Source organism: Lates calcarifer, linkage group LG17, assembly GCF_001640805.2.
Source record: "Lates calcarifer isolate ASB-BC8 linkage group LG17, TLL_Latcal_v3, whole genome shotgun sequence".
Taxonomy (NCBI): Eukaryota; Metazoa; Chordata; class Actinopteri; family Centropomidae; genus Lates; species Lates calcarifer.
In genome coordinates this window covers 19,311,642-19,326,847 of record NC_066849.1, presented here as the reverse complement: position 1 = coordinate 19,326,847, position 15,206 = coordinate 19,311,642, and the positions used below count along the sequence as shown (strand labels likewise).

The 15,206-nt window shown below is 41.5% G+C and overlaps 1 protein-coding gene across 1 annotated transcript in view; it reads right to left on the bottom strand.

The window, feature by feature from the left end:
* Window positions 1–15,206, bottom strand: part of nek7 (NIMA-related kinase 7) — a 58,385-nt gene that overhangs the window by 15,261 nt on the left and 27,918 nt on the right. The window contains 5 exon segments of the mRNA XM_018695592.2: window positions 4,434–4,446; window positions 4,448–4,542; window positions 6,156–6,264; window positions 10,684–10,794; window positions 14,622–14,684. Coding sequence (XP_018551108.1) covers window positions 4,434–4,446; window positions 4,448–4,542; window positions 6,156–6,264; window positions 10,684–10,794; window positions 14,622–14,684 — 391 coding nt within the window.

Here is a 15,206-nt window from a genome sequence, read left to right as displayed (position 1 = left end):
GAATAATGAAGTGTTACCTGTCATTCCAAAAATAATCAGCATCTGTATAGGCAGAAGCAAGAGAGAGCACGGAGAAGAATAAATGGGGGACTGGGGATTGCTGTTTTAATTGGTCATCAGGTTGGTACTGTGGTTTGTGTGTGTGTGTGTGTGTGTGTGTGTGTGTGTGTGTGCGTGCGTGCGTGCGTGCGTGTGTGTGTGCTGTGAGGTCTCATGGTGCGGTCTGAACAAGCTCCCCTAACATTCATTATTAGTTGATTAAAAAGAATCAGCCTCTCTTATGCTAATAGTTGCATAAAAAAAAGGCAGCAGCGCTGGGCTCAGGCTCCTTCAGCATGCTAAATTAAGGGCACATTACTTATTCATGCAAATAAATTGAAAGTCATGTTGGGATTGATTTCCATTATTGTGAATGGCTATGACAACACTGTATTCTCTGTGTAACAGGGTAAGCGTTGTTGTATAGGAGGTGAGATGAACCTCATTCTTCTAAACCCCTGCTGAATGTAACATAAAATGAACCAAAACCTGTGTCCTTTTAAATACATTTATTGATTTGATTGCACAGACTCGCAGCAATTTCCTTTGAACCTTAAGCTTTAAATGGACCCCTTAAACACAGTGGTGTAAGCCTTCTCTAATCTGTGCTCTATTACCAGTTTTACATTTCTGTTTTAAACAGCGAATGAGATTCTGCTGGAATCCCAAATGATATGATTGAATTTCTCAGTCAGAGCCAGAACAGGAGTTTGAAAACCTCCGCTCTCTTGTGTTTTCACAAAAACGAAAAACATAAACTTCTAGGCAGGAGAACAGTCAGAATGGACTTCATCTCATAGTCAGGGGGCGTTTATTCCCTTACATTCCCATTATGTGTTTCTTGGTTTCAATATGTCCTGCTGAGTCCTCACCCCTTATTTGTTTCACAACTCGCTTGCTTGGCTTTATAAGATAACCACGTCTTTATATACACATTGAAACAGTCATAATTATTTCCAACATCAGCCTCTCCAAAAATTTTTCTGTTTTCATCTTGTTCACTCTACCCCTCTATTTCCTTTTCCTCCCTTTCCCCCGGTACTTATCGTTAACACCTTTCTCATTACAGGTGTTAATTGCAGGTATATTATGCTACTTATTACTGCCAATTGGCTAGTCTCTCATTCCTCTAATGATTGCATCAGCTTCCCTGTTACTATCGTTCTTTTGTTCTTTTTGTTCTTTTGCTCTTTAATCTAACTCTAGCCATAACCCTACATACCCATCCTCAGCGCTGGAGAGCACAAAGTGTGTAGTGGGTGTCTTTTGCATGCTAGTGTGTATTTTTGTCTTATGTCCCTGAGTGTGGATGTATATGTGTCATTGAGTGAGTGTCTTTTGGTGTGGATCTATGTTACAAATCTATGTGAATGATTATTTGCTTTTGCATGCATGTGTGTGTGTGTGCATACGCATCCAAGCCCATATGCACATGCATGTGTGGCTCACCATACAATCTGTATAGGAGACAAAGAGTCTGTGTGTCTCTCAGCGTGTGCTAGAGTGTGTCAGAGACCAAAAAAAACTCTGTGAATGTGTGTGTGTGTGTGTGTGTGTGTGTGTGTGTGTGTGTGTGTGTGTGTTTGAGTGTGTGACTGCAGGCTGCTGAGCAGCTGAGTTGAAAGCCTAGGAGCTGACAGGCTGTATGCCTGGACCTCCATCTCAGCTCCACCACCCTGCTCTACTGTTCAGCTGGGTGGCTGGGCTCATTACAGACCCACGCTGGCACGCGATTGGGCGTGCGAGCACATACGCGTGCACACCCACACACACACTCACATTCTTTCTTTCTATCCCTCTCTCTCACTCTTGCTTTCCTTTTTTTCCTCCATTTTTTCTGTCACATTGTCATATTCTCTCCTCTCTGCTCCTCCAAACTTTTTTCTTTCTCTTCTCTTTCTTTCTTTTTTCTCCTCTTTTTTCCTGTGTCACTCTGTCATATTCTCTTCTCTCACACCCAGCACACTGCCTTTCTTTTTGTTTCTTTGTCACCCGTTCTTCTATTTCTTATGCTCCTTTCTTTTTCTGACATATTGCTTTCTCCTCTTTCTCTTCACTCTCTCTCACTCTGTGCGCCATCTTCCATTCTCCAACTCTAGTTTTCTCACACCTTCCCTCTCTCTCTTCCTCACCTTCATCTTTTCCTCTGACTAAGAGTCAAGGCACCAGAGGGAGGGACAGAGGGAAGGAGAAGTGAGGATAAGTACGACAGAGAAACAGCAGCAGGAGAGAGGGAGAGGTGACAAAGACAGAAAGAGAGTAGATCTGCTGTTTGAAACAAATTGCAAGAAATGTCAAGGGGAAAGCCAGTGACAGGGTGGAAGAGTGACGCACTCTGAATCGACAGGTCACATACAAAGTGCTGTGGTACATAGAAAATGCATTTTTAAAAATAACTCGTGCATATTCCACATGCTTATTCGTGCTTATATCATGGTCAGTGTAACTGTTCTAAATCAAATGGAACTATGTAAAAAGAAAATACACATGACAAGAATTCACTCTGCACTGGAAGAAATATTACACTATGATCTGTGTAAATTAGCAAAGCAGTTTTGACTGCTTCAGATTAATGACTTGAGTATTCCAGCTGACCCCTCTGGTTGTGGGGCTGCCTATCCTCTGTCAGCCTAAAGAGGGTGCTGTGGACTCAACGTTTAATGAGCAATCACAGGCGCTCTCACCCTGCTCTGCTGGCACTGCATGCTGCTTAGCTGATGAGGCTTCTGTTGAGCTGATCATGTGATTCACACTTTCTCAAAGGCTGGGCTGCTGCTGTACAGGGGCTGAGAATAGCGTGCTGTTTGTGGAAATAACAGCTTGACATAGGGAAGCGAGACAGTGCGAATGACAGCATTTATATTTGTCTATGGTATTCACTTTTCTACATTTTCCCATCTATGAAGCAGCTGAAGTTGTTGAGGGGATGTTGGATAGCACCTTCATGTACCTCTGTAGGTCAAGTTGAAACGGTTTAGTACACTACTCATGAAAATAAAATATTAATTTTCAATACTATCAATTTTATTATTGTGCTGTTTTTACTGCATTTCAGAGACAAAATTAATAACAAACAAGCTATACAACAAGAATTCACAGTTAACTTGAAAGTTTTGATTTTTCTTTATGACCGTTACACAATTGGACAATTTAAGTTGTCTTTGTTTACCATGGGCAGAATGTCTCACTAATTCTTCTGTCCAGAAACATGTTTTTGTTAAGACTTTACAGGTAGTCAGTGATTGAGAACACAAAAATTGACAGTTCTGCTTGTGTAGCAGCATTTTTCACTGACACTGCTAATAAGGAGAGTCCTCAGGATATCCCGTCCTCATTCACAAGACATGGTAATGGTTGAAGATTGTGCCTTAATTTTTGGATTGATTGTTTCTGGAAAGGCTTTGCTGCTTGTCTTGATTAATTTCTAACTTCCATTTCATAACAATATATCCATCATGTTCTGACTTTTTTTTTCTACTTTGCAGCATATGCACGGTTATGCTAATCAACAGAAAAGTGCAAGATTGTAGAGTCTAACAACACGGCACAGTGGTAAAGGGGTAGGAGCAGGCTGTTAACAAATTGTTACGATTGTAATTGTTAATCTTGTGTTTTAAACACTACAACACCCTTGAAGTGAGGCAGACGTGTGCATGTGAGTGTGTATATTTGTGTTAAACCCAATGTCTCCTGTAAAGCGAGATAAACTACAGGTTTTCACAGACAAGAAAAAGCTTGAAAAATGTGAAAAATGTTAAAAATGTCTATGTCTATTCCTTTTGAAATCAAAAATTACTGAAGTGTTATTTCACTTTGCTCTCAAAGTTACAGACTTGACTCCTAAAGATTTCCAGTATAATTCCAATCATTAAACACCTGAAGCATTAAACAACGTATTTTAACATGTGGTACCATTCAGTTTGTCAGTTTGTACAGTCTCAGGTTTAGCACATCCTTTTTTTTGTTTCGTCGTAATTATTTTGGCAATTTTGGGCTACAGTTCTCACTTCTTTGAACAAAAAAAAAAAGAGTGTTATATGATTTTACTTCCTACAAGCGACAAACACACCCATCAATGCCAACAATAACCCTGATTGTAAAGTTGGCCAGCTTGTTTTATGGCGCACAACCACAATCAGAGCTGTGTTTCGACCGCCTCTGCCCAGTCTTCATCTGTGTTAGGGTTAAAGGTCAAGGCAACAGGAAGTGGCTAAGTGGTCTATGAAGGGGCTGGGCACAGCCATAGCCAGGCAGCATGACTACATGACACATGGCTCTGGGCTCACCATGCCTAATGAAACACATCCAACATTGGGTGATTACTGGGGGCCACTCTATGAGTGTGTGTGTGTGTGTGTGTGTGTGTGTGTGTGTGTGTGTGTATAGACTTTTACCTAGCGAATGAGCAGGCGGTTGTTTTGGAGCTGAAGAATCGTCCCAGTCCCAAGTCTCCTAGTTTCACTACTCCTGTGGCTGTGATGAATACATTGGCTGGCTTGATATCTGGGGGAAGATAAGTGTGGGGAGGAGTCAGAAAAAGTGAATAGAAGAGGAGAGGGTATTTAAGAACTGGTTGAATTTAACTCAGATTCCCTGTTTAAATACGTTATATGAATGTTATATCAGTGACAGAGAATTTCAGATATCTGTAATAAGAGTGTATGATGATAAAGAACCTCTTTGCCCAGAAAACATGTCCGTATCACAGACATAATGTGCTTTATTGAAAATATTCATTTCAGTTAAAGCGGGCATTAGCAAACCATTTCTGTTGCTTTTTCTGAAGTAACATTAATGTGACCCACATCAGCCTTTGAAATTTACTGCTCCCGTATAATTGTAAGCGGCTTTTGAATAGGCGGTCTCTGTTAAGTGGTCGTTAAAACTCAGAGCTCAGGGTTCATTAGTGTCCCTGCACCCTAATCAGAGTCAGTCCAGCGGAAGTACATCACCTGTAGCTGTGTGTGTGAGTGCAGCAGTCTATGTACATGAACCCAGGACTTGATTTGACTGGGCCCTATTGAAAGCATGTGGGGCCATAAACACTGGTCTATGTGTTGTTTAACACCTACACTTAAGCCTTCTGTCATGTGCAACAAGGTCATTCAAACTGAAGAAAATCCATAGTGAAGCACTTAATGTTCTGTTTTTGCTCAGTGTCAGTATTGTATGTTTTGTTTCAAAATATATATTGCAACTTCTTAAGATTAATTTCCCATCTTTCAGACATTCATCAGTTTCAGTTCAATTTAGTATACTAATAAAAATTCATACAGAGACTGAGACAGCTAATCCATCACACTAACCAACTTGCTCACTTCAGGTTTTGCCAAGGTTTTGCTACTGTTGTATAACAATGTATTCAAGAACACATCATTTCATCTGTGATATCCTGGGTCTCTTGGTGAGGGCCCAGCAGCCATTAAACAATGGGACCAGTCCCAGACGAGTGGACGGAAGATTTTAATCACCCTCGTGCTAAGAGAGGATCAACACACACCAATATTTTCAAACATGCATGATATTTTTTGTGGATCGGAAAGGACAGTGTTCTCACTGTCTGTGAATGTAATTCTGGCAAAACTCTAAGCTTTGCTCATAGTCATTTAAAATCTCTGAAAATTTATTTTCTCCCCATAATGAAATGAACACAAACCAAAGGTTGTTCAGTTGGTATGAGATACATTTTTTTAAAGAAAGAACTAAATATGTATATTAAGAAATACAACACACAATGTATTGTCAAGTGTTCATTTTAGAGTTGACAATAGGTCATGTGCTTTGAGGCATTAACCACTTTATTGATCATATCTCTATGTGGTTTGCTCAAACTTCATTTCCCACCAGTTTTATGCAACTGCTTACTGCTTGTAATTATGTCACAACATTCATAGGAGGCGAGATGTGAGCAGTTGCAACATTTGTACAAGTCTCTCCAACTAGTATGTGTCATCCATTAGTACTCAGCCTTTTTCAAAACATATATGGTGGCTGAATTTTTAAGCACAAACTAATGTGAATTCTTATATTCTCTTATAATAAACAAGCTATTTCATCTATGTATTAATATGTGTGTGGGTATATGTTAGCATACAGTGTGTGTGCATTAACATTACCTCTGTGCATGACTCTGCGGGAGTGCATATGTTCGAGCGCACTGCAGAGTTGGACAAAGTATTTCCACACTGTTCTCTCTGGGATAAGCCTCCTCTGCTTCTTAAAGTGCTGTAAAGAAAATGCAAGCACGCACCCATGCACACAAACACGCAGGAACACACACAGAAAAACAGAGTAACATTAGCATACCTGGAAGAAGGAACACATAAAATATTTTAATAGGAATGGGAAAAGGTCTTGTGTGGCACGGAATACAATTTTAAGATGGTAGCAAAGTGTTTATGTCTGCGTGTGTTTATACAGCATCCATCCCCGGCCTCAGTCCCCAGCTCTGTGACTCCACTCTTAATGCAACCCAGACCACTCTCCTCTTGGTCGGTCCCTTGCCTAACCAAGCTCCATCTTATTTTCTCTATGGCCTACAATGAAAAGCACATGCATTCTCAGGAACAGAGAGAAGAAATTTGTGGTACCTTCCAAAACTCTCCCATCTGGCACACAGCTCTTTTGTTAAGTACAGCTTTCAGTGGCACAGTGGTTCCAGTTGTTTTTCAGTTTATTTATTTATTTATTTTGGAGGGCTGAGTGAATCGTTCTGGATAATCAAGACTCTGGTCCCTCTCCAGAAAAGCCACAGTGATGACAGAGCTTCAACTTAAGACATAATGGCTTATTGATCCACAATGACTAAAATCAACAACTGATGATAGGAACTCCTCCTCAAACAGCAGTGTGCAAGACTAAGAAGATGTAGGAAATATGGTTACAGCAGGATTTTATGGGGTGTCCTCGAGGGTCCATTTGCAGGGAAAGAAAAGCCTGGACATAAGCCAACTTGGATGAGAGCCCTACACATGGCAATTACAATTTAAGCAAGACGCTTACCTTGAAAAACTTTAATAAGAGCAACAGTACAGCTAGCAAATGGGGCATCAACAGGGAGGTGGCTTTATGACTAAGACCCATGAAATCAACAAGCACTGCAATATTATTCAAGTAATGTATATGTGTGTATACATGTTAATATGCATGTATTTTCAATCTTTCAGATGTACTGCAACTCTCAGAACGGCCTTAAACAAAAGCACCTGGTTTACAAATATCTTTTTGTTTATTTGACTGTATTGACAAAATGACTTTAAATGTAGATGGGCAGTTTAAACAATACTTTGGCAAATACATTTCTCTACATTTCATTATGCTTACATTAAAACAAAACATGATACTCATCTCCCAGATGATTGTCATCACAAATGCTACAAATCCTCTGGCTTCTATCCAATCCTTTATATCTTCCAATAACCTTAGGAATTCTGGTGTCTAAAATTACAAATGGCCTGCCTTTGTTTTTCATACAATAGATACTTTTCCAGTTAAAGCTCTGCATAAATTTCACATGGTTTCATACATGTGAGCTCACTTTGCCACTTTTGCATGAACTGGTCTTTCAGCAGTTCATTTAAGTTAATGTTGTTACACTTTTTTGCATTAAGACAAACCAATCATCCAGTATCTGCTTAACCTGCAAGACCCATGGCAACACATATACACCTGTATTATGCAGGATTAACAAGCAGTTGTACATGATTTGACTGAGTTTACTTTCTTTACCTTGTATAAGCCTCCCCCAGTAGCCAATAATTCTCTGTTTAACTGTGATACAGAGTGGGTATCTTCCCAGCTCCCTGTAGCCATATTATTGCAGGTTGTCATTGTAACTTTTAAGGTACCTCTCAGGATTTTGTGATTTTCCTAACACACAGTACTATACATTTTCAAACCCCCACATTTCACATGCCTTCAACATAACTGGTGTAACTAGCTCATCAAGAAGATCTGGTATAATACCTAAAGGTAAATCTAATTTTCTAACATGGCAAACATTGCACAGGAGGCTTGCTAATGCAGCTAAAGAATTGTGGTGATACAACCACTGATATAATTTTGAGTGTGTTTGAGTGAAGGTGCTGAAGGGTATGCAGAGTCCTTGTGTGAATTCTCCTTTCTACTTTTGCTGTCCCATCCTTTCCTACCTCTCCTACAGTGTGTTCCCATAATGAGTCTGCAATATTTACTGCACTATATGAGGACTGAGTCTGTCTAGTAGGAGGCTTTATCTACTACAGAAACAAAATAACCTGTCGTCTCTAGTGAGGTCAGGGGTCAAGGAGGAGAAAGAACAGACTGTTATAAATTTGGGTCCATAGGCCTACTAAACAATGTGAGAGAATCAGAATGAGAGAAAAGAAAGAGACAGAGAGGGAGATCGATGAAGTGAGAGCAAATAGTGGGGAAGTAAAGGAAAGAATGTAGGTGATGGTAAGAGATAGAAAAAATGAGGGAAGGTGTGAGAGAAAGAGAGGGATATAGATAGATGGAGAGAGGGAGGGATAGACCTTGGCCTACATCCAAACAAAGCCTCAGTGAGGAGCCATTCTTCCCTTGCCCTCCCATTTCCATATCAGAGGACTGTTTGATGTCAATGGGGGAGCACATAGACGCTCACCAACACCACCACCACCACCCTCTTCTCCATGCCTTTAACAGCAAACACTGCACATGCAATATTCTGTAAGTGCATGCAAATCAAGGACCATTTGATTTCATTTGAATTCTGAGATGGTCAGAGAGAGAGTAATAGAGAATGAGGAAGGAAGAGGGAAAGGAGGAGAGAGCGGCATGGAAGACGAGAAATCAAAAAGAATAAAAAATGTTAAATTCATGCATGGGGAGGGGGGGGGCGTCTCTTTTACATATGGAACACTGTGCGAATGTGTTTACTTCACATTACAGCCAGAGAAGTGGGGGCTAATCCCTGGCATGCACCTCTGGACTGCCACTGTTATATTAGAAAAACAAATCATTTACAACAGTGTGGGAGACAAATGGTGTGGAGGAGAGGTGTGTGTGTGTGTGTGTGTGTGTGTGTGTGTGTGAGAGAGAGAGAGTTTGTGTTGTCAGCAGCCATAAGGAGATGACACAGTCTGAATGCTGCCAGCATCCTCGGTAGCTTAGCTAAGATAGCAGTGATGCTCAGTGGTTTGTTATCTTACCTCTTCAGGCTGCCATGTTATGTCTTTGTGAAGTGCATCTCTGAACATTTGCGTGAGTGTGTGTGTTTCCATGACTGTGTCTGCACATTCTTTGCTTACACAGTATGGCATATGTATGTATTCAGTGTGTGTAAGTGTGCGAGTCTGTACTGGATATACATAAGTGTGTGCATGTGTGTGTGCTGAGCCTGCCATGTTCACTCTTGTACCGCTAATCCTCGCCTCTCCTAATTTGCTGTGTTGAACTATGCGGATGTGGAGCTGCTGAGTATGACTGCAAACAGCTTGTCGAGCTGTGCCGATACAACGCTGCGGCATCATTTATGCATGGGAGAAGACCAGGCTTTTTACATGCACACCACTAATTTGCTATACTGGCAGGTTTTTATAATAACTCTGGGTTTGGTCTAACTCAAAGACGAATAACAGGGTGAGCCTGGGATGTAATCGCTACCACTTTTGAACAACCTTGTTCCTTCTTCTGCTCCAATTTCAACAACAAGATCCCTACACAAAAAAAGCTAATAGACTGGGGTCAACTTGACACATCTATGTGGCTCAAAGCCTCACTCTATGTACTTTATCCTACTATACATATGCTTATATTTTGACCAAATGTTGATTTTACTGGTTAAAACCATTGAAATCACTACATCTGTTTCCTGAGGAAGAGCCAGCTCAGACATGTGGCCAGTATTTAGGAAAAAATAACAAAGTACATGAGAAAAAAAATTAAAACCTCAAGTTTTCCCAAATCTTTCACTTAAAAAAAGTACCACAAATAACACCTCAAGATTGTAATATATAAAAGATATTCAAGATTAAAGCCAGATAAATTATGCTGAGTTTTTATTCACATACCCCGACATACAACACATGCCGGAACTTTATGACAATTAATCATAGGTTGACTTTTTACAACTTCCCTTTCACAGTCGAGACACATGTCACCACAGACTGTTGGGATTAAAGGAGGTTGCAGGAGGCCTTATATTAGTTGGTTTTTGGTTTCGGTGTGGAATGGATGATTCAGACTGACTCAGTGTCCAGGTAGTCTAAATCCCGTAACAACCACTAACCACAAACCCCCTGCCACCATTCCTTCAGTTAAAAAAGGCCACGTCAGCAGTTTATGGCTTCCATATAAGCATATTCTTCTGATACCAAATGTGAGATACAATGTTGGGCTGGCTATTATTTTGGCTGGATTTTGTCCCAAGAGACCAGGAAATGTATTAAAATCAGTTATCTATCTGACATCATATTAAAGCACTTGGACTATTGAACATGTTGAGAGTTGAAGTGAAGTACTGTTAAGACAGGGTGAATGAAGTATAACACTACATATAATACAGTCCTGAAAGCCTCTTGTGATTGACTGTTACTCAAAGGTTTTCATAACCAGCAACTGCTCTTTCAGCTGCCTGGACAAGAGTGTGAGTGAGAGGGGCAGCTGTTGTGCTGAATTCCTTACCTTGATCATACGTGAGAGGTCCCCAGCATCTGCTAACTCCAGGACTATGTTTAGCTCATTGTCCTCAATAAAAGATGCATGGTACTTTATCACATTGGGGTGGTTCAATTGCTGTGGGAGAGAAAAAAAATGATATGTCAAACAAAGATAAAGAAAAAGCAAACAACAGACATGTTGGTGACACTTGTCAGTGTCCTGGTTCACGAAACCTAATCCAAGAGTGAAAATCCTTCCTTGCTATAGACAGCAGCATCTTCTTACAAACTTGTTATTCAATCTACACCAAAACAGCCTACCAGCTGATAAATAACAGAGGTTCATGTCATGAGTTGTGCAATCAACTATACTTTCACCACCAATTAAAACAAAACAGTTGAATCCAAACTTGGAATCCATATATGGTAAGTGTGGACCTAATGAGACGGTTTTGTCCTCAAGTGTGACAAAGCTGGGTGACATGTCACAACAACCCCTCTGTCTGTGATGACAACAACCCATGTGTGAGACAGACAGACACACACACACACACCACACACACACACACACACACACACACACACACACACACACACACACACACACACACACACACACACGCCTGACAGGCTGACATGGCTGGCAGTCAGAAAAACAAGCATCCCAGGCTCATCTCTGGCTGAGATTCCTTCCTGTTGGTTGGTCAATAAGGCAGGAACAGCATTCCCTGTAGTAAGCAAAAAGTCTCTATCCATCCAGAGCAAGAAGGGAAAAGGGGGAGGGAGGGAGGTGCACTGAAGGGAAAGAAACAAATGACACAGTGACACAGACAAGCAAAAGGAATGATGGAGACAGGGTGGGGTGAAGAGGTAGGGGAAGAGAACAAAGGTGAGGAGGGAAAGAAGAGCGGGAGAGGGATAAGGTGAACAGAGTTGGGGAAAGGGAGGGAGGGGAAAAAGGCATAGAGCTGGTGATATGTGGGGAGCTGGAGACATGGAGCTGTGTGGCATGGCGATGTTGAATGGGGGGGTGATGCAAGCAGACGGAGCGGTGTGACAAGCGTCCTCCACTCGGCTCCGCTCTGCTTTCTCTGCTGTGATTAAAGAAATGTTCATGCTCTGGATGATGCAGAGAAGAGGGGAAAGGAGAGCACAGTACAGTACACTACGCTACACTACACTCTCCACTCCATTCCTGCATCCCTCCACAATCCTCTCCCTCGTTCGTTCTCTCTTTCCCCTTTCTCATGTCTCCATCTTTCCTTCTCCCTCCCTTGTCCTCTCTCTTGCCAGATGTATTTTTGGCTCAGAGTGGCAGTTCTGCACAGCTCCACACTGTAGCACAGCCACGAAGTGATGACAAGTCCCCTCCTCCACCCATCCCAACCCACTCCTCTTCCACAACTTGAACCTCAGGCGGAGGATACAGAGAAATGAAGAGATATGTTCACATGCAGATGTTTATGTAAATGATGGATGGGAGCCTACTGTAACACAACAATCATTCACTAGGAAATATCACATAGTGTCTTGCTTGATTATGTAATTACACATGCTGGCTGAGACCCACCAGTGTGTGTAATTACTTAATCATGCAAGACTATGTGATATATTTGGCGAGCTGGTGATGTGTTTCGAAGAAGAACAATACACTGACTAATGCAATGTGATGACACAAAATTAACCATGACAATAAATTAGGTTACAGTGTATACTGTTTATAGTGAGTGTTTATAAAATGGAGTTACATGCTCACAGGCAGCTGGTAAAAATGGGAACAACAATGGCTGAAAAGATATTCTGTAACATTCAGCTGAGGAAGATGCAGTAAAAGCAGCTTCTGATGCCAAGCACCAGCAGAAATGAATGCCTTGTATTGCATGACATATTCATATTTCTCAATGCACTGAGTAAGAATATGAGCCAATGCACAATTTTGGGTTGTTTGTCCATTGGAAAAGAAACTAAATGCACATTAAACTTGCAAAAGAAATATATTGCTCATAAAGAGACCTAAAGATTAAAGTGAATTTATAGTGTGTATCAGGTTAAATGAAGCTGGTTGCTGCCAGTTCTCTGTCTTGTCAGTAAACCGCTGGTATAATCTAATCAGATGCAGAATCCAGACATGCACGCAGACACACACACGCCACACATTTTTACACAAACACACAAGACACAGAAAAGCGAGCGCGCAGACATCATTACAGCTCTTCACTGCTGATTAGGGCAGATCATTAGTCTTCAGAATACAATCCAGTCTTGATAGTAACCACAAGCGAGAGGAATACACAGCTGTGGGATTTCAAGAATGGTGAAACTAGCAGATTGGCAGGGAGCAGGCTATTTCTGCAACCAACATTCCTATCAGCGAGGATTTAGACAAAAGGACAGAGTGAGAAGTGAGATTCTCAAGTTGAAATCATCATGCCAGAACGGGAAAATACAGATGAATGAGCAGACACAAACACAGACAGACAAACAAACAAATAGGCAGGCTGTTGAAAGGCCGTGACTGGGTGTGTGTGTGTGTGTGTGTGTGTGTGTGCACATGTGTGCGTGTATCCATGCACAAGTATGTGTGTCATTCCAGTCGGCCCATGCCAGTGTGCCTCTCATTATTCTGATTTGGCTGTGTCTCCTGTTGGCCTGTCTACTGGGGATAAGGCAGAAGGACTGTCTCTCTCTCACACTCAGCCCTTTATTATCAGGCTGGCTGGGCAGCACAGGGCCAGGCATAACTTCTATGTTCACTAGCAATCAGCTTACAAGATGAAAAGAAGGGAACAAAAAGCGTGGAGGGGGGAAAACGAGGCAAGGAGAGGGAAAGGAGAAGGGATGGATGGAACTACATAGTAACCCGGTGAATAAGGTATAGGAAAAAAAGATAGGAACATGCAGAAGGGAAGGACGCAGACAAAAGGAGGAAGAGGATCCATATAATGAGAGTAAAAGAAGGAAATCGTAGGAGATGCATAAAGGAAATGAGAAATGTAGTCACCTGGCAGAGTGTGACATTTGAACCCTGCCCTGACCCCTCTTAGGAGGTCAAAGATACAGACCCAGGCAAACTCCTTTGTCTCGTGCCATCAAGTCAATGATCTGTTACTCAGATTACATCTCTCTACAGGGTCTCGCCCGCATCTGAGTATCGTTGTCTTTGATTGGCCCAAAGAGCCTCAGGAGCTTCACTGAAGTGTTTGAGTGGCACAAACTAATTGGTTTTGTTTTCTTGTTCTCCCTAATGTGTATGTGTGAGCGTGCACATGTGCACAAACTGCCTGCAGTGCACAAACACACACGCACACAGAAAAGCTGCATATATAGAGGGAAACACTACCAGGGATGCATGAGTGCACACAATCAAACCACAAACACACACAACTTTGACATCTACACATCTACAATCTTGCAGACAGGGGGAAATATTGAAGCTGTCATTAGTTGTTCATTAGTATTTGAGAGCAGCCTGGCTGACACATGTTTAAGGTAGTTTGATAAATGAAACCTCTTCATTGGAAAAAAAAAAGTAGAGGAAGAATGAGGAAAGGGAGGAGGTAAAACATCAAGAGACACATGAGGGAGGCTGCTAAATTTCCATGCTGATGCTCTGTTGCCCAGCTTTAAACATTACAAAAAGATAAAAAACAATAGTTTTGGCATTAAAAAAAAAGAGTCAATGTGAGCCTGGAGGGATGTAACACTGCTGCACAATACACACGTACTGTACAGTCACACACACACTCATTCACTTTTTTCCACAAATACACAAACACCCCTCTGCATTCATAACCATGCAAGAAAAGCGTGCACACACGTGCACATGCCCACACACACAACACACAAATCCAAGCCGTCTGGTGCAGATCAATTGTTTTCCTGTGGTGGAAGGTCTCAGCTGAGGCACCTTAAGAGAACAGAGCGCAGCGCATGACGCCGTCTCCCTCTTCTCTGGTTCTTTACCTTAAGGAGATCTATCTCTTTGATGCAATCTTGCCGAGCTTTGGCATCCATCAAGTCGAATATCTATCAAGAGATCAAAAGGGGAGAGAGAGCGGGGGGGAGAGAGGGAGAGAGAGGACAGAGAGGGGTGTTATGACATATTCAAGAAATGGTAAGATGGAGAGATGTAGAGAAAATAGGAAAAAAAAAAATCACTTAACAGAAAACACGGTTGCTGTTATCTAGAGGGTGGCGTTGGAGTGACTACAGGTGTTTCACATCTGAGTAACACACACATATCAGTGTGTAAGGTGTGTGTGAGGTGTGTGTATGTGTATACATACTCTACCAGAGGAGCATACCTTCTCAGTTCTCAGTGTGTATAAGTCAGTGAATATTGTATGTGTGTGCACATTCACCATGAGAACTGCGGAGTCACACGGTGAAGGCAGATTAGCCTACACAGGCATACTACACTTAGTCACACAACTAAAAATAGGAATAATTCACATGTATGTTTAAGTATATGTATGTGGTAGTCCTGTGGTGGTCCTCACTATCAGAGAAGTTAATGGCATTTAGAGAATTTTTAATTTAAAAAAAATG